General features: G+C 42.0%; 1 protein-coding gene across 10 annotated transcripts in view; it reads right to left on the reverse strand.

Moving 5' to 3' along the window:
* The window catches only part of LOC147008442 (folliculin-interacting protein 1-like), a 177455-nt gene that overhangs the window by 107227 nt on the left and 46969 nt on the right, over nucleotides 1-23259 (reverse strand). For 7 of the 10 annotated variants that reach the window (XM_085863561.1, XM_085863560.1, XM_085863557.1 and 4 more), the window contains 4 exons: nucleotides 15746-15857; nucleotides 14051-14164; nucleotides 10288-10397; nucleotides 7126-7212 (listed from right to left, as the gene is read on the reverse strand). In XM_085863561.1, the coding sequence (XP_085719687.1) occupies nucleotides 7126-7212; nucleotides 10288-10397; nucleotides 14051-14164; nucleotides 15746-15857 (423 nt within the window). Of the gene's footprint in view, nucleotides 1-7125; nucleotides 7213-10287; nucleotides 10398-14050; nucleotides 14165-15745; nucleotides 15858-19629; nucleotides 19760-23259 lie in introns of those variants that run through there. The other 3 variants (XM_085863562.1, XM_085863566.1, XM_085863565.1) reach the window with 3 other exon arrangements.

Consider the following 23259-nt stretch of genomic DNA (forward strand, 5'->3'; position numbering starts at 1 on the left):
TGCGGTGAGTTCCAAGACATCCACCGGCAACATCAAGGACGGTGGTCTTGAAGGCGCTCCACAACTCTTCAGGACCCCCCAAAGCACCCAGACCCCCCAAGTGTCCACTCAGCCTGTTTGCAAACTCCTCAGCTACTCTCTCATCCCTGAGCTTGGCAACATCCAGCCTAGGCTGGGATGGTACCATTCTCCAGGATTTAAGGTGCAGCTTTAGAGTTGCTACAACAAGCCTGTGGTCAGTATTGAGGAACTGAGCACTCCGGTAGACCCTGCAGTTCTGGATCAGCCTCCAACGACCGTCAATGAGGACATGGTCAATCTCCTTTGCCACACCACCAGCGTTGGAATACCAAGTCCAGCGATGAGCTTGTGGGCGCTGAAACCATGAACCAGCCACCCTAAGTCCATGACTTCTTGCAAAGTCAAGGAACTTAGTGCTATTCTGGTTCATAGTTCCTGACCCATGGGGACCAACACACACCTCATAACCATCCCTATCAGTTCCAGTCGATGCATTGAAATCCCCCAAGACTAGAAGTGTATCTCGTCTGGGGCACTGATCAACCACAGACTCGAGTGTGGCGTAGAATGCATCCTTCACGGTGAGATCACTCGCCTCAGTCGGAGCATAAACAGAGACCAGGGAAATGACACCTAAGGAGTGACGAATCCTTAATCTCATAATACGCTCGTTGACCGGTGTTACCTCAATTATCATTGGGGTCAGCTTATTGGACACAGCTACAGCAACTCCTTGGGTATGGTAACCATCAGAGCGACCAGACCAATAGTAGGTGTAACCACCCACCATTATCTCGCCGCAATCCGATCTCCGAACCTCAGAGAGAGCTGCAATCCCGATGTCCAAACGCTTGAGCTCATATGATAAGAGACAGGTGATCATCCTCTCTTAGGGATAGGACATTCCAGGCACCCACCCGAAGGGACCGCCTCAGGTTAACCCAAGGAGACCGCCGTCTGGTGGACGACACCTCAGCACCACTCCGACACACTCTCCCGCAATCTGACCCAGGGATGTTACCCCGTGGTTTCCCTCCGATCAAAGATTGGGGGTCCCGAAGGCTTTGCCCCAATCCCGTCATCCGGTGAGCTGCCCTGCGAAGGGAAGCTGCACAGGAGGTACTCCCACGGAGTGGGTTTTCAGATTTTTTTGCATTTTTACATTTTGCGGAATGAAGGGTTTTATGGTGGCTGGAGTGCAAATCCTGCCACCAACCTCCTAATAAGAAGTAACCCAACTGCAGGAGGACGTCTGCAGACACAGTTGGGCACTAAATATGGATGGCCGTTGGCTCACAAGGAGCTCCTCCGCCCTTTGAATACGTGTGTTTGTTTGTTATTCGCATAACTCCAAAAGTGTTGAACTGAATTGCAGCAAATTTGGTGGGATGATTGGTTATTATCCGAGGACCATTTGATTAGATTTTGGGAGCGATCGGGTCAAAGGTCAAGGTCATGAAAAGGTCAAAATCGTCTTTTTACCATAGTGCGGTCAATTTGTATCCAATTTGCATGCAACTAATGCCAAAATGTTCAGAATTCAATGCCCCATCTTGTGATATGTGACATGACACAATGACATAATAACCCTTATTAGCGGTTGGGAGTCAAAGGTCAGGGGGGTCACGACATTGCAAAATGTGTGGTTTTAGTCATAACACGGTCAATTCTTATCCGATTTGAATGAAACCAACACCAAAATGTTGACTGTTCTGTTCCCCACACTCTAAAACCAATTACAAAATTAAGAGTACAAAGGTCAAGGTCGAGGTCATGAAAAGGTCAAAATCGTCATTTTGCCATAGTGCGGTCGATTTTTATCCAATTTGCATGCAACCAATGCCAAAATGTTGTGAATTCAATGCCCAATATTGTGATATACGATATGACACAATGACGTCATTACCTTTGTTAGCGGTTTGGGTCAAAAGTCAGGGGGGTCAACGACCTTTATTATCATAACGTGGTCAATTCTTATACAATTTGCATGCAAGTAGATTCAAAATGTTTAGAATTCAATTCCCTATCCTGTGATGTGTAATATTTGACAGTGACTTTATTGGTGAGTTTGAAGCATTGGGGGGGGGGGGGGGGTGTCACTGAACTTACAAAATGTGCCTACCTTAGTAACACGTACGCACACTAAACAAAAAAATGTTCCTTTTTATAAATTGGGAGCCAGCTGATGTATTACTTTTGGATTGCGCAACCACAACCAGCTGATGTCAACCATTCTAAAAAAAGCACGATCACCTGATGTGTGCTTCAAATGTGTCATTCTTATGTGCCATGATGCTTTTGGCTGCTGGTGCAATTTGAAGATATTAAAAAATAAAAGATATGCACATTTTACAGTTGTAAGGATGCAAGTAATAAAAACGGATTAGCAGGCAAAAACATAGTTCTCTCCATGCAAACCAATGGGACTTTGGCACCAGGAGAGGCGTATTTCACAACTTATAGTTCTATTTATCGATAGTACTTCAACCCCCTATCGTGCAACTAACTAATGTCAAACGCTCTACATAGAGTACACACAGATGAATTCGTACTTTCAGATGTCATACTTTCTGAAAATGAATGTTTGTTTGTTCACAATAAATAACTTATTTAGAAAAACATAAACTCGTGTGTGCTAAATGCCCCTAAAATGCCAGAAAATAATTTCTTATAATGTGACCAGTTGTCATCAGATTGACTTGACACCGACACCCAAAAAGGTCAGAGAGTTCATACAGAAATTGTACAATGTACGTGAATCGGTGTCAAACAGCAGGAAATTTACTGTTTTTAAGCCATCATAACACATATGAGATGGCAGATATGGTATGGGATTAAATACCCTCACAATCAACGGTTTCTGCGGGGGGGGGGGGGGCAAAATGTAGCGTTGGCGAAGGTATGTGCTCTACTGAATGCCCGTTCCAGTTGCGGTAGTTTGTCACTTGGGGAGTTGTTCAAGTTTGTCGGTGCACAATTGTTTTCCATTGGTTAAATGGTTATCAAAAGTCATGAAAATAACTTTACATTATAAAGAATAATATTAATTGAGGCTTTTTAAGGGCAGTGGAACTTAAAATTTGTTACAAGCTGCTTCGAACACTGGTGTACTAAATTGTTTTTATTTTCTAAAATAAGGGTGATGTCCAATGCTGTGATGTCCACATACAATTTGTGTGGAAAGAATGGGAAGAGACCTTTCCGGAACCTGAATTTTTATAAAGTTGTCAGAGGTAATGAATTCTGCGAAATGACAGTTTATAATGTGCATGACTTGAGCGTAATTCACATTGCAAGTCTTGTTTGATGATCATAAAGCCCAATATATACGAAGTGGAAATTCTTATTATTTTTCAGACAGTACCATGGCCAGTCAGCCAACAGCAATGGAGGCGGCTGTGGACACTGCCATATCACAACATTTGAAATATGCCCCTGATCGGCGGGCAGGTGCGGGCAGGAACAAGCCCTCATCTATCTATAATTCCAGCAATCTCTGTGTCTGTGACCACTGGTCCGATCTAATTGAAACTTGCCAGCTATGTTGTTGGGGACCTGAGCGTGTGCCTTTTCAAGGTTTGATATTAATCGGACAAGTGCCTCCCAAGTTATGGCCATTTATTTACCAAACCAACTGCGTAGGCGTGGCCGATGGGGAAGAAATCCACAGCCACGTTCCCCATTACGGGTTACAACGTACGGACTTCCGAATAGTGATGACTTACTGTTGTTGTTCTTCTTTCGGCTGCTCCCGTTAGGGGTCGCCACATCGGATCAACCGTTATGATCCGCATACTGATTTGGCACAGGTTTTACACCGGATGCTCTTCCTGATGCAACCCTGGTCGCCTCTTGCGACACAGGGACAAGGATTGGGTTTCGCCATAATTCCGGGCTGCCCTACACCCTCTCATAGCGCGGCCCAGCACAGAGCACCTGTCCTCAAGCGATCCTCCAACCCAAGCCTCCGAGTAGCTGGATTACAGGCGCACGCCACTACACCCGGTATAGTGATGACTTACTGTATTCTCATAATTTCTCTATTTCTTATGCGCATTTATAGATAAACACAATGCCCCAATGCAGTCGTCATTTAGGAGAGCGAAGGAACGGCCTGTGTAGTTGTTTGAAAGTTGTTTTTTATATATATTTTTTGCACGTACAGGCACGCACTAGTGTAATAATAACGAGCAACAGCAACACGCTGTGCCAGCCATCCACGTCCTTGATTATTAAGAATTTGCAGGATAGTTAATTGTAATGCTGTATGTTGGAAACCCAGCCGAAGTTTACATTGTGAAAATATTTACATGTACTTTTATGCATAATGAAGTTATTTCATTTTCTTGTGAAATTAAGATTGAAAACACCCAACAAATTAATTTTTTGTGCTTTGGAATTATTTATGTGAGATGCATTCAAAATTGTGTTTTCATACTTAATGATGTTAGATTTATATATTTTCTTTGTATGAATACACACATAGATATATATTTGGTCTCATTGATTTGCCTGATTGTAATTCAGTTTTATATAATTTTATGCACTGTTCATGTCATGTCAAGTATCATCTGTTTAAGTCTTTTTGCACTTCTTTCTATTGATGCCCGCTGTGGGACATAACAAGTAAAAATATTTCTAAATTATATATATCATGGAGAAATTCTATCAGAAAGGTGTTTGACTTCCCAAGTAGGACCCATATTGTACTCTTTTACCAGTCATTGCTGAATTTCTACCAATTGAATGTCAACTATTATGTCATATAGCAAAATTTATATGTGGTTCTTCATCTTCTCATAATTCTTACCTGAGGTTGCTTAATTATGAATCTTGTAACAATGGGTAGTATGCCATCAGTAGCTAAAACTTTAAATTACATTTTATATAAATGCAAGTTATCGGTCAATACCTTTTATGCTCCTAATGCCCATAATGTACGCAAGCATAGAATTATCAGCAGTTTTACTAACACTGCATGATGATGTTGTTGTACTTAAAGGTGCCTTTGTGCAGTCAATTATATTTGAGAGAGAAGCAAAAACAAAAATTCCATTTTATGAACGTTGTGATAAAGTTGAAAAATAACGTCATGCTTCAATGTTGTGACAACGTTGAAATCTGCCATCATGGGTGTTGCAAAAACAACTTCCCACTGACCCAATTCTGACGTCAGGATAGAACCGGCAAACGACGTTGCAACAATGCTGTGTGCCTGCTGGGAAGGAAGATTATTATTTTTTTATGTATTTTTGAAGAACAGGTAAGATTCAGGAATGGAAGGTTGTAGATCGGAGGAAATCGTGAAGGTAATGGCGAGAAAGGGTCAGCTCAGTATCATAAGGATGGTGTGCTGGCAGGTGGAAGAAGAAGAGGAGGATGCAGAAGAAGAAGAAGAGGAGGATGCAGAAGAAGAAGAAGAAGAATCGAGACTTGTGAGTGTGAAGGAGAAAGGTAGGTTTTTAAAATTTAAGACAAGAAATAGTGTTTAGTTGGGAGGGATGGGGGATGTTGGGAAAGTGGGGAAGATATAAATTGAAGGTAATGGGGAGAAAATACAAATAAACACAATTGTACACCGAGGGGAATGATGAGTAGGCCTCAAGCACTCGGTAAGACAAGGTCGACAAAAACTCACAAAATAGCACGATTTTTGAAACAAAACCGAACTAGGAACACACAGTAACATGCAGGTGGGAAAATAAACAGTTAAAACGGGACAGATAATGACCGGAAACTTAACTTTCAGATCGTCAGCAGAGAGCCCTGAAGAAGACCTGCCAACGCTCCAAACCCAGAACCGGAAGTCAAATAAAATGCTCCAAATAAAATGATCAATGCATTCATTTCTTTTGAGAGTGAAAAACATGGGTGCGGTTAATATACCAGAAAATAGTGTATTGGATAGCGCCATCTGGTGGTAGTGTGGACCTTGGACATTACTGAGGCTCCTGGTGGCCTAAAAACTTGTACATAATGCATACATGTCACAAGTCCACGCTTGCCAACATAACCGCAGTCTGCAATCATTTACAAATTGCATAAGCCTCTCGACACTAGAAGTGGGGGAATTAATCCATCCACATGGACAGGTTCTTTTATAGTTGTAAATGAATTTACCTTGGTGGATTACCCAATACAACTCAGAGAGCCTAGAGTACCCAGCCAAATGGGGGGAGGCCTTGTTGCACATAACATTCAAACACCTACCTCATCCTATATTGATGGCAACTCCAAAAGTTTATGAAAACCCTGATATGTTAAATTTATTTGTAGTAGACATGTTGGCCTCTCTATATACAAGTATTGAGATACCGATGGCAATTGATAGTTTTAGTGACTGCACAAATTTAGACAAAATTTTTTATGTTTATCTTTTTTTGTTTTTTCATATGCAATGTCAAGTCAAGAGCCAACACAGAGAACGTATAACAAGGGGAGAAGGAGACAAGAGGGGCAAGAGAGGGAAGCAGAGACTCAAGAAGATCTGTGGAAGGGAGAGGGATGGAGTGGGGTACACAGGGTAAAAAAGATGGACACTACAGGGACTTTCAGGAGAGAAAGCAGGGAATTTGAAGGAGGTGGGTTTGGAGTGGATTAAAAGGAATAGAAAAGAAATCGTGGTTTTGGATGGGGGAACATAAGAGATGGCAGTGAACAGCTGCTTTGAAGACCTGGAGGGAAGAGTAGGATTGAAGAGTGTGTAGAAGTTTGTGACAGAAGTGGGGGGGGGGGGGGGGAAACACAAGAGAAATGACAAGTCTTCATAGAAAAGAGATTCAATCATTATGAAGGTGTTTCATGATGAAGAGGTGTACAAATTTCAGCTTTGATAAAGCATTGCAGAACTACAGAAATAGTTGTCATTTATGCACAATGGGAACAAGACAGTGCAACATCCTCAAGGATGGAAATGAATAAATAAATAAATAAATAAAACATCAATCATTCCAATAACATAAACCACATTCAAGTTTATTTTATTCATTTCTTTAGGAATAACTATAACTGTTAGCTTGGTCCCTTAATGGTAAACAAGATAACTTTGGAACTTTTGCAAACAGTAGAAAAATGTATCAACACAAAATGTAGAGCTTTACTCACAGGCTGCTGCTGCTGCTACCACTAAGGCTGGTGGAGCCTCCAGTTTTCAAAGTGAACACCTTACTCAGCAAAAGTTGTGGTGGAGACCTGCACAGCAAGATGATGATATCCATCATGCATGTCTCTTTGAAGTCAGTCATTGTTAACTTGTTAAAGCCAATCTCTGTATAATGTATACAATATGAAAAAGTTATACCTCCATTTTCTTAAGCAGGACATGGGACCTCAACCCTCCCCCAACTCGGTCAAATCCCCATCACTTCCCTTTAAGATACCTTTTGCCCTTCTATTTCCTAATTGGACACCTACTAACCCCACAAAAGATGGCCCCAAATACAATTTCTGGTGTATTCAAGAAATTAGCAGAATACCCCAATTGTGTTTGTTTCCAAAGCTCACATACCCTAAACCTTGCTCCCTTCATTTATCCGATTAACTCGCACCCAATGGCTTAGATTGAATGCTGTGTCTGTCTGTCTATCTCTCAAGAAGGTGGAGAGGTTTCTGGCAAACAGACTTTGATTCCCCGACAGGTTCAGACGGCATCAGCACACTAATCCAAAAAACCTGCTCTGCTTCTCTTGCTTATCCTTTCCACCTGAGCATTTACCCTATGGCACCCTCTGTCCACCTCATTACATAAGCATGGTGCAAGCACAATTACTCTCAACTACAAGCCTATTCACTCACTTCCAATTACAATAAAAGTCATGGAATCCGTAATCACAGTTAACTCAAATTCCTTTCTCTTCTCCGTTGTGCTCTTGGATCATCAGTTCAGACTCAGACATGGTCATCACTCCACACTATACATGCTACTTCTCTTCTCCCAAAAATGGATGGAGGCCATCGATCGAAGACATGAAATCAGTATAATCTCTTTGGACATACATAGAGCACTTATTGGCACCCTGCTTTGCTCTCCAAACTCTCAGTCAATGGAGTCCAAGACTACCTCCTCTCATGGTATACTGACTTCCACCACTTTGAGTCAAAACATGGCTTTCAAAAGGATTCCATCATCTCCTCCACTGTCAAGGCTGGAGTGTCCCCAATACTTTTGGGTCCAGCCCTGTTCCTCATTTGCATCAATGATCTCTGATTCTTTGGAAAAATCCTAGTCTCTGGTGACAGCATCCACTGCTGTCACACCCCTAATCTTTCAGATGGGCAGGCAGCAGCCTCGTTCTTCCCTCTCTGCAGACTTTGATAAAATCAGAAGCTCATCCATAGCTTGGAATATGTCTTTCAACCCTGACAAATCTCACTCTCACTTTCTCTCAAAAAGACCATCTGGCAAAGGTGAAACCTTCCTTTTACTTCCTTAACAAACCTCTTGAACAAGTTAATTCCCACAAACCTTTGAACCTCACCATCAGCTGTGATATTTTGGGGCAAATCACACATCCAAGTTGGCGTCAAAAGCCAGCCATTGACTCGGCATCCTCAGCCAAATCAAAGTCTGCACCACAGCTCAATGGAGTACTATTGACCCCTTTGGGCTGGCATGCCTGCCTCATTATATCTTCCACATCTTGATGCTGTGGAAACAAAGTCCCTCAATATATTGAAAAGTCCTGTGATGAAGCAAAATCTTTTGGCCTGTAACTCTCAGATAGGTCATTGCCTTCTCTGTATTTGTATTCTAATGCCTCCTTCCTGCTCAAGTACCATCTGCAATTTCCCTGCTCTGTCTATGCCCATGCCTCCCCTCCCTACTCCACACTCCACACACTCTGAAGGTTTCTGCAGGAAGGATATCTTGTGACACTCACAAACACATGGCTCATTGCATATCTCCATTCATTTCTTCCCTTTTCTCTCACCTGTGAAGCCAACTTCCACATTATATTCAATCTCATACCCTTCTTCTCTACCCTCATTAACACACCACAAGCCCACCCTCTTCTTAAAAAAATTTTCTGCCCTTCTTGAGCTTGTACCCATTTTGTTCTTCACCCCTTTTGTCTTTCTTCTCTTTACTCTCATTCTTAATCCAAGTGTTCATCTCTCCTCCTGTTGGGTCTTTTCCCTCCCACTTTCCACTGGTTTTGTTTTATGTTCTGCTCTGTCCTGTTCCACAAGCTCTCCCATGAGCCTAGAGATCAAAAACCACCCCATACTCCCACAAAAAAATTTAAAACGTTATTATTTCACGTTTCCACCCCCCCCCCCCCCCAATAAACATGTGGCTTGATGTAATAGAAATTGCATTCATAAAAACTAATGAAAGCTACCCTTTTGACAACTGCAATCTCTTGTGTGAAAGAACAGGTGGACAAAATACAGGATACCAATCACAAGTGCATCACTGCGACAAAGGGCAATCCATTTAATAAACTAGTAATACCCACTCCCTCCAGGAATGAAATATGGTGTCAATATCCCCTCCCTTATGCAGGGATCAGTGGTTAACCCACTTGCACAATTCCACATGCATAGGCAAAAAATGCAAGTAGTCTCCCCAGATTGGCCCAGCAGTTTGATTCTATAATGATCAGATGCACACACAACTGCCATATTTTAATATAGCTAGAAACACCCACTCTGGGAGTTGTCTTCGAGGGCGGGGGAGGGAGAGATGGCAGGCGAAGTACATTTTAACAGTGGCTAGTAATCCCCCCCCCCCTTTTCTAGGAGCGGTCAGTAAAGGCCGTGTGCACAGGCACAAAGACCACAAATCGTCTCACCATCCTCATAGTGGGGAGAAAATATTTTGTACCAATGAGCTCACCCGAGGTACTCCCAACACATATGCAAAATTTGGTGGAGATTGGCCCAACGTTTGATTCTATAACCAGACATACACCAGACATTATAAATGGTAAGATAACACAAAATGCTGCAGTTTTAACCTCCTCTACTAACCCCTCCCCCAATAATCCTATATCTTTACTCTTATCCACCTTTCAATTTTTATCACCATCTTCACCAACATTTTATGGTTGCCTTCATACACTACAGCATTACTCAGAAAAAGAGACAAAGCCAAACTGCACTTTCAGATAGTGGAGGAAGCATTAACCAACACACAAACCTGCAAGTCATGTACACAGGATAAATCAAGGACAAATTCAGTTTCAGAAAACGTTTTTGATACAATTATTATTTTAATTTCCATTTATACACATCAGTCTGGACTATCAAAAATATGAGACTTACCGAATTTGATGTATTTTCAGTGTAGACCCTTTGTAACTCATTGCAACATTCCCAAACATCATTTCCCCCAGCATCTTGACATCAGAACCTACTCGCACAGACTGTGCACACTTTGGGAAAGAAACAAGAAAGAGGGGTGGGTGGGGGAGGGTAAAGAGGAAGGCTCAGTTTATGCAGATTGGTACACATGTATGACCAATTACAACTGCAAAATGTTTTACTGCAACAACAAAAAATGATACTTATGGTTTTTCAACATTGTGCCAAATGGGCATTTCTGCAGACTTTCACCACCAACATCAAATGGGGGGAAAAAAAATTAAAATAAACTTGGACATTTTGTTTGACTGTTTACATTCTTATCCATTAACATCATCTCCTATCCATCTTGCCTTCTTCACCACAATTGTAAGACTTCCACCACCAACACCAAGTTGACACAAATGCTAAATGCAAATACAGGCAATTCATCCTTCTGCCAACCACTCTTTTCATGTTCCATTGGTGTTATCACATTGCAAAACTAGAAGGGCACTCGGTAGAGCGCATACCACCGCCGCACAATGCAAGATCCAATAGAACATATCAAGCCCAATATTTCCTTCAAACATCAGGCTATATATATTGCTTTTAGCCCCATTTCTCAAATAGTGAAGAATCACAATTAAAATTAAATAATTTTCAAATCCGGATCTTCACCAAAATCGAATCAATTAGTCCATGTCACACACCCAACCTGTCCACCAAGTTTCGTACAAATCCGTCCATAATTTTTTGAGATATCATACTATTTATAGTTTTTGGCCCTATCTCTCAATGGTGAAGAATCAATTAACATTATTCTAGTGGCCAATCCAGATCCAGATCTTCACCAAAATCTAATCAGTTCGTCCTTGTCACACACCCAACCTGCCTACAAAACTTCATCAGAATCGATCCACAACTTTTTGAGATATTCTTCACACAAACAAACGGACAAGAAAAAGACATCGTGCAGAGCACGATACTTGCAAAATCAACCCCTCTCCAACGGTTACCATGGATACAAATTGTCCATTTCATTAAGATTAAAATTGACAATCTTCATGAAAGCTCAGGCCAATCGGATGAAAACTGACAATTTTTTAGATTCAATTTGATGATTTTAGAAGCTTGAGGTCGAGTTGACGTTTTGACCTCAAAAATAGTTGGTTTCCCAATTCAGTGATGTTCTATGCAAATCCTGTTCAAATTTCCAGTCAATCGAATGAAAACGACGATTTAACAAATTTGACCTCAAGAAGAGCTTTGACCTCAAAATCAATAGGCTTCTCTGTTGAGATTCCCTATACAACTTCGTAAAGTTTCACGACGATCGGTTTAGAATTTGTGACCTGCAGGCGATTGACAAAAACAGACAGACAGAAAAACAAAATTGACTGACCCATATACTTGAAAACGTCTTCGATTTTGCTGGTACGTAGCAAACAGAAAAACAAAGACAAGCTGGTAGGCGGCGATGGGTCGCCGAACATGGAAACTATAAGATATAGAGCAAAATGGATGTCATATAGCGGATAAGGAATAACCTTACGATTATGCATATCAAATCTCATCCAGTTCCATCTAGTGATCGCATTTTCGGTACTTTTCATTCAAATGGATACCGAGTAGTTGTTTGAAATCGGAAATCTCCAAAGTTCGAGGGGGTACTGTGGGTGAACAAAGATCTAAATTGTAAATCCGGCTCGATCGTTTGTGCACAATGTATTCCAGACGATTAGTGTGTATTTTTATGACCATCCGACCATAATCCTAGGAGTAGCAGCATTTGGCGCGAAGGCACCTCCAGCTCTCGCATATTATCGATTTTTGCACTAATTGACCTTTGACCCCTGACCAAACCGAAATCGGTCAATATGCCCTGAGGCAAAGTTGGAGTACTCATTGAGTATCATGAACCTGCAACGTTTCATTCGTATCGATGCACTCACCTGGTCGCGAGGGGGCCTTCAATTTTCGCCAATTTTCGCGCATACCCTAATTGTAGGGGGCGCTGTGGGTAAAGCATTCCATATATCACAAAAACGGAATATATTTGATAGAGCATCACCTGTAGATCATTCGTGCCAAATTTCATAACCCTACGTGGGATAATGGCTTTCGAAATTGATTTCGCGTGAACGGTACCGATTCTGAAGGTGTTTCGGTTGTTGCTAGGGAACCAAAGCGTCCCGAGCAAGCATCACAATTTCCAAAGCACTAGGTCATAAGATGTACCTACCACCCGAGTTTGGTCAAAATCCACTCACGTTTACTACCAATTATGCTGATGACAAACGAACAAACATCCAAACAAACATCCAAATAAACAGACAGAATTACTGACAATAAGGGTCACCTATTTCGGCGACCCAACAGACAGACAGACAGACAGACAGACGTAAAAACATAACATCCTTCCAACTTCAGTGGCGGAGGTAACATTGTTCTTCCACAGCTGGTCGGGCTAATGGTCTTGTACACCTCAAGTCGAGATGTACGTCACCAAGCCGTCAGCCTGTTTGGCACAACACCCAACCTGCATTTAAAGGGTCACCTGCACCTGCACTCGACCGACAACAACACAACACCCGACCTGCAGCAAGTTTGCAGCAAGCCCCCAAAGACAGGGCTATGCTCATACACGAGACATACGCAACCCCAATTCATATTTAAAAGGGACGAATCTGCCCAGTCATGATCCCCCATGCATGGACAAAACAGCCGATATCAACAATCATTCACCAAGACAACAGGCAAACATATGGATTATGCCATGCCAGAAAATGTCTGCCTCAATTTTCCCCACAGTCCATTAATGCATGTTCCATACCCTACTGGTTCACAACATGATCGATCCATTCAAAGGTTTCCCTGTCCTTGTTCCTTGTTTATCTTGTTCCAATTTATATCTCTTTCGAGTTTATCAACTTGCACACTTTCTTCACACATTAACACCATCACAGGTTTTAATAGGCGGATCCTGTGCACTCATCGGTGATAGCAAAGGGCAATGTGTTTTAAGCAGGTGCTGTTGACTCCCATGAGATGCACAACACCTGAATAAATGGATTTTAGCACAATAACAAAGGTACTCATGTATTTAAGAAAAGTCACCAGTCTGTTTTCATTTTTTCAAACACTATATTTAAGGCAGGTGCTATTGGCTTTTAAAATTCTTGTTGGTCTACAAGTGTCACCCAAAAGCAAAAATTCAAGGCCTAAGAAAGTCACATGAGGATATCAAGCTGGGAAGAAGTGCACCTACACCAGAGGCTAATTACAGAAGTGAAATGGAAAAATTTTAATGACCATAATGATTATCTTTCACTTTTCAAGATTCAATATCTAATATAAACGTGCAAACAAAACCCATAACTTCGCCTTGATATTCCTGTCAGTGGGGGTGGCAGGGATGGAGAGAGAGAGAGAGAGAGAGAGAGAGAGAGAGAGAGAGAGAGAGAGAGAGAGAGAGAGAGAGAGAGAGAGAGAGAGAGAGGAAGGGGTAGGGGTAGGGGGTGGGGAGGGGAGAGAGAGTGAGGAAAAGGAAGGGGAGGGAGCAAATGAAAAACAAGAATAGTCCATAAAGGCGACCAGTAGGACACAGGCTTAAATTAAGTAAGTAAATAACATACTGTTTGCAGGCACAATGAAAATGAAAAATAAAAGTCAAAGCTTTTAATAATCCTTTACAATAAAGGAAAGCCAGAAAAGACTGGGTAAATATGTCACAAACATTCACCTGGTGCTTAGGCACAAATTCAGCTGGTAATGAGGATGGCCTCTGGGGACTGCACCCCAGGCTTTTCACTACCTCCACCTCATCACCTTCAACCATAATATTTCCATTTTCCTTCTGATTGGGGGAGGGGTGAGTAAAAACAAATCAACAATACAAAACAAGTGAGGTTTCAATATTTCTACACCAAGACAGGGTCAATTTTCAAAAAAAAATAAAAAATAAAAAATAAAACAAATAAACCAATGTCACCCGCAGGGTGACCCGTATCTTGCCAAAAGGTGACCACGTGTGACTTCTTAAAGGTCACACTGAGGTGAACAGAGCTGCTATCCACCAGGAGCGACTCCTTGAGGAATATCTGCCTACGAGAGATTCCGATGAGAATCGTTCTACAGAGTAACCATGAAAAATATGCGTTTGCCTCATAACGTCACCAAATGGCGTCATAATGTCCCAAGCTTGACATATCTAGAAAGCACTCATTGAGGTGTTCAATTTGAGGTACTACACGATATGGTTCCTAAAACTTGAAAATTTGACCTTGTGGTCAAATATGTTTGACCTAAGGCGCTAACCATGAAGGTCAAGGCCAATCGCCACCAAAAATAATCAGCTGAGGGTCAGACCATGAACTATATTCCCATGATGTTTGAAGACTATCCGGTCAAAATTACTCAAAAAATAAGGGTTTCGTCGACTCCCCTGATTTGCGACAAAGTGACCTTGACCTTCAAAATTTTATGCACTGAAAGGGACCTCTAAAGGCCTCTGATATGCAAAGTTACAAAAATTTCCAATGATAACTGTGCTCTACAGAGTGATTTATACGTGATTACAGACAAAAAAAAAAAACATATGAAGGTCAAGGCCAATCGCCACCAAAAATTAATCAGCTGAGCGCCAGACCATGAACTATATTCCCATGGAGTTTGAAGACGATCCGATCAAAATTACTCAAAAAATAAGGGTTTCGTCGACTCCCCTGATTTGCGACAAAGTGACCTTGACCTTTGACCTTGACCTTCAAAATTTTATGCACTGAAAGGGACCTCTATAGGCCTCTGATAAGCGGTTACAAAAATTTCCAATGATAACTGTGCTCTGCAGAATTTTTTTATACGTGATTACAGACAAACAAACAAACAAACAAACATACAAGCTGACTAACATATCTTGCAAAAACTTCGTTTTGGAAAGATAATAAAGAAAGAATGTAAGCATTTCATGTTAATGGCAAACTAAGTTGGTAGACCTTTTCTACTGCCAACATGTCACTCAAACCTCCTCGTATCCAACACTGCTGGAAACCTAGTGACCATCCCCAACTACAAGTTGAACACACACCTCCATCCATCTATCTATTCTCAATTCTGTGGGACCAATTACATGCATCTGTTGCCTCATGCCTCCATTTTCGGTGCTTGAACTGCTGCCCATTGTCACCTCATACTTTCTCCCATAAAAAAACACTGTTCTCATCGACAATCACCTATTTCCTTTTGTCAATCATCAACTCATGTGGTCTTTCTCCCTGTTCCCCTTTACTCCTTTGTCAGCATTTGAACCTGCTGCCCTTGGTTTTAGCTCCTTCATTTAAAAAAAATAAAAAATCACGGAAAAACTAATCATTCAGGCCAGGTGTTTTCTGGAAATGAGGCAACGTATCACAATATGGTGCAAATATTTACATTGTACCTGTGAGAGGCGCACTGTGCTGGAATCGAAGAGAGGCTGAAATCCTCTACGTTCACATTCCTGGTAGATAATGAGTCGGACCTGACTTCCATCAAAGTTGCATTCTGGCCAACTGCATAAAGAAAACAGAGGGTTCCTCAAATATCTTTGAAGAATAGAGGGAGTTAAGGCAATACGGATTTTAAGAGGGGTGAAACTGCCAATGTTAATGCAACAGCATTAATTAATTAACAGAGCAATATGCAGGTACGTTAAAATTTAAAAACCAAAAGTGAAAATATGGGTAAACAATATATAATGCACGATATCAGCAGCACAAATTTTCCGTCGGTATCTGCGTCATCTTTGCAATACTAAGTTAAGAGAATGAAGTCGATGGCACGCCATCACAAATCCCCACACTTCCCACCGAAAGCAAAGTTGAAAGATGACAAAGTTCCACCAGGAATTATGTTGCATGAAAAAAAATATATCATGTTTCGACCTCTGTGACCACAAGTCCCCACTCCTCTGGGGCATGAACTGGTGGTAAAATGTGAAAAATTGTTCGCTATTTCATGCATTCCCAAATGTCGATTCATATACTCTACCGGTCGAAGGTTTTAGGAGGAGAGGAGATTGGTACCATACTCTGTGCTGCTCAAGCAGTCTCATTGGCTATTGGGCACAATCCTGGACAGGTCACCACTCCGACACAGTATACCAGCATGCTGGCACTAATTTTGCCGACATCGGAAGGATGATAGGCCGAGTTAACCCCACCTGGTATTAATTCAACAGCTGAGCGGGATTTGAACTCAGAACCATAGGATCCAAAGCCCGCCACTCTAACCATTAAGCCAACACCATGCATAAAGGTTTTAGAACACCCACATTTTTCCGTTTTTAATGAAATTTAATATAAGCAGTTCAAGTCCAGTGAATAACCTGAAATGGTACAAAGCTAAGCGGTAAACTGCCAAAGGTAAAAAAAAAAGTTTAGGTTACCAAAAACTGAAAAATAATGTAAATTCCAGAGTTGTTAAAAAGGCCCTTTTCAGGGAAGAAGTAATGAGTGAGCAACTGCAGCTGTTCTGCAGCAATGGAAGTAAATTAAGCTTTGAAAGTTGATGCAAACAATTCCTACAGGTGTCCCAACTTTTGTTGATTAGTTACAAACCCTCTGTCTGTATAAAAGCAGTGTTGGAACAGACTGTGTTGCTCCACCCTCTGAAGCATTATTTGGACAATATTGCACTCAAGTAGTAGTATATTGCTATCATAATGGTGAGAAAAAGACAATCAACAAAGGAAGACAGACCGACCATTATAACCCTTAAAAGTGTAGGTCTTTCCTTTAGAAAAATTGCAAAAAAAGCCAAGGCGTCAGTGAGTACAATTTCCTACACCACCATGTGACAACTGTCAAACATGGAGGAGTAAGCGTGATGATTTGGGGCTCTTTTGCTGGATCCAGAGTCGGCGACTTGCACAGAGTGACTGGCACCCTGAACCAAAAGGCCGACCACAGCATTTTGCAGTGCCATGCAATACCCTCTGGTCTATGCCGAGTTGGTCAGAGGTTCATCCTACAGCAAGATAAGGACCCAAAGCATACCTCCAGGCTATGTCAGAACTACCTTAGAGGAAAAGAACAAGACGGTAGGCTTCAAATCCTGGAATGGCCAGCACAGTCTCCAGACTTAAACCCCATCGAGCTGGTTTGGGATGAACTGAACAGAAGGGTGAAAGCAAAGCAACCTAAAGTGAAACACATTTGTGGGAACTTCTGCAACAGTGTTGGGAAGAACTTTCTGAACAATATTTGATTTCCATTGTGGAAAGAATGCCACGAGTATGTTTGGCTGTTATATCTGCAAAAGGTGGCTACTATGATGAGTCAAAAATTTAGATTAAATTTTGTTCAACAAAACGATTCCATGATGTTTTTTTTAATCTGCAATTATTTGTTCTATGCTTTAATTTCAGAGTACATTGAAACATTAAACTGCTTAAATTTCAGTAAAAACTGGAAAAATGGGGGTGTTATAAAACTTTTGACCGGTCGAGTACAAATTTTCATTTAAAGATGTTTTAAAACGTGCACCCAATTGCATTTTTTGGAACTGTCTGACCCCAGCATTCGCAGAATGGCTATTTGTGGAGCCCACATATACGCAGTTGAAAATAAAATGTGACCTGCTTCTACAATCACGACCATGCGCTTCGCATATTTGCGTTTTTTGCAGGCACAAAAAATAAAATAAAATAAAATAAAATAAAATAAAACATCTTCCACAAACCACGCACATAACAATTCTAAAACATATCTTCCACCAGCCATGCATAGAGCAGCTGTCCGAATGCAAAAAAACCATGTTTAACGAGCCGTGCACATGACCTGCTTCTACATTCACGGCCCTGTGCTTCGTATTTTCACAGTTTTTCTTGATCCCCATGAGTCACACATTTAAAAAACGCTTCCCGCATTGATTACCAGTTGCTGAAGACATTATCCCCAAGTTACATTAAATTAAAACGTTTCACCACATCTACCACCAGCTGTGCAAGACATTATCACCCACCAAAATCCCCTATAAACAATGTGCAGACGACTCACTCATCCTGCAGCTACCCACAATTCCCACACGACTACTTATGTGTAGCGTGTCCTGGGTCCCCATTATGCTTCTTGTCCTTCTGCCTTGACCTGTGTTTTGCCTCTTGCTGTGCTCATTGATAAAACATGGCTCCCGAGTGAAAGATAAGTGCCGGAGATGTGTCGACTGCCAAGAGGTAGAAGAAAATGATGGGACTGAGCAACAAGGTAGAGCTGCTGGACTGGCTTTTGGGGTAGAGAGGGTGTGGCCTCTGTGGGCAGATGGTTTACTCCTTACAAATCCACCGTTCACTCCATACTAAAGAATGAGAAGGCGATCCAAGAAAGTGTTGCAGCGAGCACTGTACTGAGCACCACAGTGGTCAACCATGTCCCGGATGTCCACATAGAAAGGATGGAGAAGGCTCCCAAAGTATTGATGAGGACAAGAACATGCTTCCCTTGTGGACCTCTCATTCATGCAAAGGCAATAAATATGTTCGCGTATCTGACTGGCATGGGTGGTGTTGGCACGAGTGACGGGGTATGAGCGGCCCCAATCCATTCCAAGCGAGCACGGGATGGTTTGATTGCTTCAAGAAGTGGGACGGTCTCCGCAACGTAAAACTGTCAGGCGAGTGTGCCTCCACAAACCAGCAGGTGACTAAAACATTGCCGACACAGTTCACACAGCTCATCGAGGAGAAGGGGGTACCTGCCAGAGCAGGTGTTCAATGCTGACAAGACCGGCCTGTTTTGGAAAAAGATGCCAACATGAACGTTTATCTCAAAGCGTGAGGGGACATCATCGGGGTTCAAGACCGCAAAGGACTGGGTATCTCTTCTCTGCGCAAACACAAAAGGGGACTGTATGATGAAGCCCATGATGCTGGACCATTCCCTGAACCCACGTGCTCTCAAGGGCAAGAACAAACACATGTTGCCCATGTTTTGGAGGGCCAACAACAAGAAGGTGTGGTTAATGGCAGCAAATTTTCATAGACTGGTTCCATAAGTTTCATCCCTTAGGTGGAGAGTACCTGGTGGTCAGGGGGTGGGGGGGGAGGACGTGGGTTGGTGGGGAAACAACCTTGCTCTCAAGGTTCACCTGCTCAGCGATAATGCTCCTGACCACCCCTGGGAACTGAAGGTGGCTCACCCGAACGTCGAGGTGATCTTCCTGCTGCCCAACACAATCTCCCTGATCCATGCACTCGACCAAGCGGTAATCCCCACTTTCAAAACATTGTACGCACCGCACTTTTCACCGCATTTTGGATGCAATTGATTTGGATCCAGAGCTCACCATCAAGCAGTGTTGGAAGGAGTTCAACATAACCCACTGAATCAGCACTAAAGTTGCTGGACGAGGTGAGAGCCTGCACCAACCAAAACCTGCTGGAAAAACCTGTGGGCACAGGCAGTGAATAACTTTATAGACTTTCCCGACAACACAGAGGAGAGGCGTGAAATTGCCAGGTTGGCACAGCATGTGAGAGGGGAAGGTCATGACGACATGGAGCCTGAGAAGTTGGATGATCTTATCGCCTCGCATGCCAAGGAGTTGGACGCCATTACGAAGGTTTCAGGAGGAGGAGGCGGCGGGCAGTGATGAACAAGAGGTATCTGTCCAACCTCACGGTGAAGTTCCTGGGCGAGATGCTGCGGGACATGCGGGCCATTGCTGACAGGCTGCAAGACGCCGATCCGGTCATGGGGCATGACCAAGTTCAAGAGGGGGTTGGATGGCGTGATGCTCGCATATCAGGAGCTACATCGAAACCTGTGGCAATCTTCTATGAAGCTCTCAATCATGCTTTTTAATTTTCACCCACCCTGGTCTCTCAACCGCAGAACCATCAGCACCCTCTCCTTCCTCCCCTCAATGCAAGAATCAGCACTCTCACCTGCATAATCTTCAGAATTCATCAAGTTCAATAGATTTTAAATCACATAATCATTTGAAAAGGTGCGTGTGTTTGTGCAAATACAAATTTGAAAAGGTACCTGCTGTTTTTTTTTTTGTTTGTTTGTTTTTTACTCTTATTATCTTGCCAAAACGAAGTTTTTGCAAGATATGTTAGTCAGCTTGTATGTTTTTTTTTTGTTTGTCTGTAATCACGTATAAAAAATTCTGCAGAGCACAGTTATCATTGGAAATTGTTGTAACTTCGCATATCAGATGCCTATAGAGGTCACTTTCAGCACATAAAATTTTGAAGGTCAAGGTCAAAGGTCAAGGTCATTTTGTTGCAAATCAGGGGAGTCGACGAAACCCTTATTTTTTGAGTAATTTTGATCGGATCGTCTTCAAACTTCATGGGAATATAGTTCATGGTCTGGCGCTCAGCTGATTAATTTTTGGTGGCGATTGGCCTTGACCTTCATGGTTAGCGCCTAAGGTCAAACATATTTGACCCCAAGGTCAAATTTTCAAGTTTTAGGAACCATATCGTGTAGTACCTCAAATTGAACACCTTGATGAGTGCTTTCTAGATATGTCAAGCTTGAGACATTATGACGTCATTTGGTGACGTAATGAGGCAAACGCATATTTTTCATGGTTACTCTGTAGAACGATTCTCATCGGAATCTCTCGTAGGCAGATATTCCTCGAGGAGTCGCTCCTGGTGGATAGCAGCTCTGTTCACCTCAGTGTGACCTTAAAGAAGTCACACGTGGTCACCTTTTGGGAAGATACGGATCACCCTGCGGGTGACATTGGTTTATTTTTTACTGTTAAGCACTTTTAAATAAACTGTAATCGCATTCCTTCAAGAAACAATCGAAACGGTACCTGTTTTTTAAATATTTCTTTGTACGCGCTTTTTTATGAAAACGAATCATGTGCATTTGTGGTCAAAATTTTTTTTTTAACTTTAAAAATTTCCCCTATGAATCGGGAACCTCCAGGAATCTACCCCTCCTCTTTGCATTGAAAAATGCGTGATATTCACAGTGTTTTTCATGAATAATGAACTGCTGGGAAACTTTGCCCCTTTTTCCCATTGAAACAATGCCCCGATATTCACAAGTTTCCAGGAATGTATCCCCCACGAACGTTGGGGCCCGACAGCATTTGACCTTTTGACCTCAATCCAATGGGCAGAGCCCAAAATGATAGGGCTCTCGCACCTTCTTGCCAAGTGGTGATCATAATGGCATGATGCCCTCATTTTGGTTTACACCAAATCTTCATGCCCCCCTCCCCACCCCCATTTTTATTTACTTGAAATATATTTTACTTCTTTATTATGTTGCCATGGGCGCTGCATTCGGACACCATGCTGCCATGTCACTTCCTGCTGTTAATACTACACTACTATCGAGATGATTTGAGAATATGAGCACCCAGCTCCTTCCAGCTTTAAATCCAGTTGGGAAGTTCTGAGAGTAGGTCCTACCAGCTTTACAAAGTGAAAAAGTTAGTCCAGCAAAGCGAATTGCACGGGAGATGCTGACATTGCGATCGGGGGTGGGGAGATGACCTGCTAATGTTTGCAAAGGTAGCAGCTTCTTCTAATCTCTTAAATTTGCAAGTGGTGAAACTTTTAATAAACTAGAGTACTAGAGAGGTCATAGAACACCTTACCCTGCACAGGCATGAGAAAAATAACATGGAAAGGGCTACCCCTCCCTTTTTGAGGCAAGACATGGAGTTTCTAGCAACCTGTTCATGGCAACCCCCCCCCCCCCACCCCCAAAAAAATATTGAAAGTTCATGTATTATATCGAGAATGTAAATAGGTCAAACGAGGAAGTGTGGGAAGTTTACAATGCATATCTTGAATATGTATACACTTATTAGCCCCCAGTGGACTTAGTCTGAAACGGGGGCTTCTGGATTTGGTCTTGGACATGTATGGACCAATTTTATTTGTACTTGGCACAAAGACAACAGATGATGGTATACATATGCACATAATTTTGTTTCGTGATGCGATTAAAGATAGCTGACTGGTGGCCATTTTCGTTGAAAAAACAAACCAACCCGGTGTCAAATACATCCTGAACCATTTCTCGGACATGCATTTCCCGATCCTTTTCAAGCTTGACACACAGATAATGAATGATGGCTTACATATGCATGTCATTTTTTTTTTTTTGAGATCAGATCCAAGATGGCCGACTGGCAGCCATTTTGTTACTTAATCTTTGCATCAGTACATAGATGTCCCAAGTTTGGTCAAATCCCTTGAGTTGTTCACAAGTTATCACGGTAATGAAAATCTGCTACGCATGGACCGCAACCCAAATAATGCCTCCAGCACCTTCGGCTGCAGAGGCATAAAAATAATGGCACTTGATCAGACAAATTGTACTACATTTAAAGTAAGAAAATACAAGGTCAATAGATCTGCACCAGTACAAATTACACAACCCAGCCTTTTAAAGACCAGATGTCAAAGAGTTGCAAAACATGTCGGGAAATTATGAAATCAATGGGGAACTTTAAAGGCCTCTATATGTAGCATTCATCACCAATTTCCCTCAACACATTTCATCCTCCAGGTACCTATTTGGAAAAGTACAAAAGCGGCAGGAGTATGCAACATAACTCCAGAAACAATCAGAGGAAGAAGAGGAAGATTCCATAGTGATTGTCCTGACAAAAATGTCTGATGATATGTGGCAGAAAATTAGGAATCAGAAGATGGAAGAAAAAAAAAAACCCATTATAGTACTAATACATGAGAAACTAGAGGGGGAGCACTTGGTAGAGTGCAAAACCTCCGCCGCCAATACTGCTAGGTCACTCAAGTGAACCTGATATCCTATTCATTCAATTTGATGTCAACAGTGCTCAGAGTTATAGTTTGCAACTTTCCCTTTTACTTTTAACTTTTACAAACTCAATTCATTCGTCAGAACGAGATTCCTTGAGACAGAAATTGATTTTACGTGGGTATATCCACCTGAAGTTCCAAAATCAGCC

Source organism: Eptatretus burgeri, chromosome 18 (assembly GCF_056783735.1).
Source record: "Eptatretus burgeri isolate ZD-2024b chromosome 18, Ebu_testis_v1, whole genome shotgun sequence".
NCBI classification, from domain to species: Eukaryota; Metazoa; Chordata; class Myxini; order Myxiniformes; family Myxinidae; genus Eptatretus; species Eptatretus burgeri.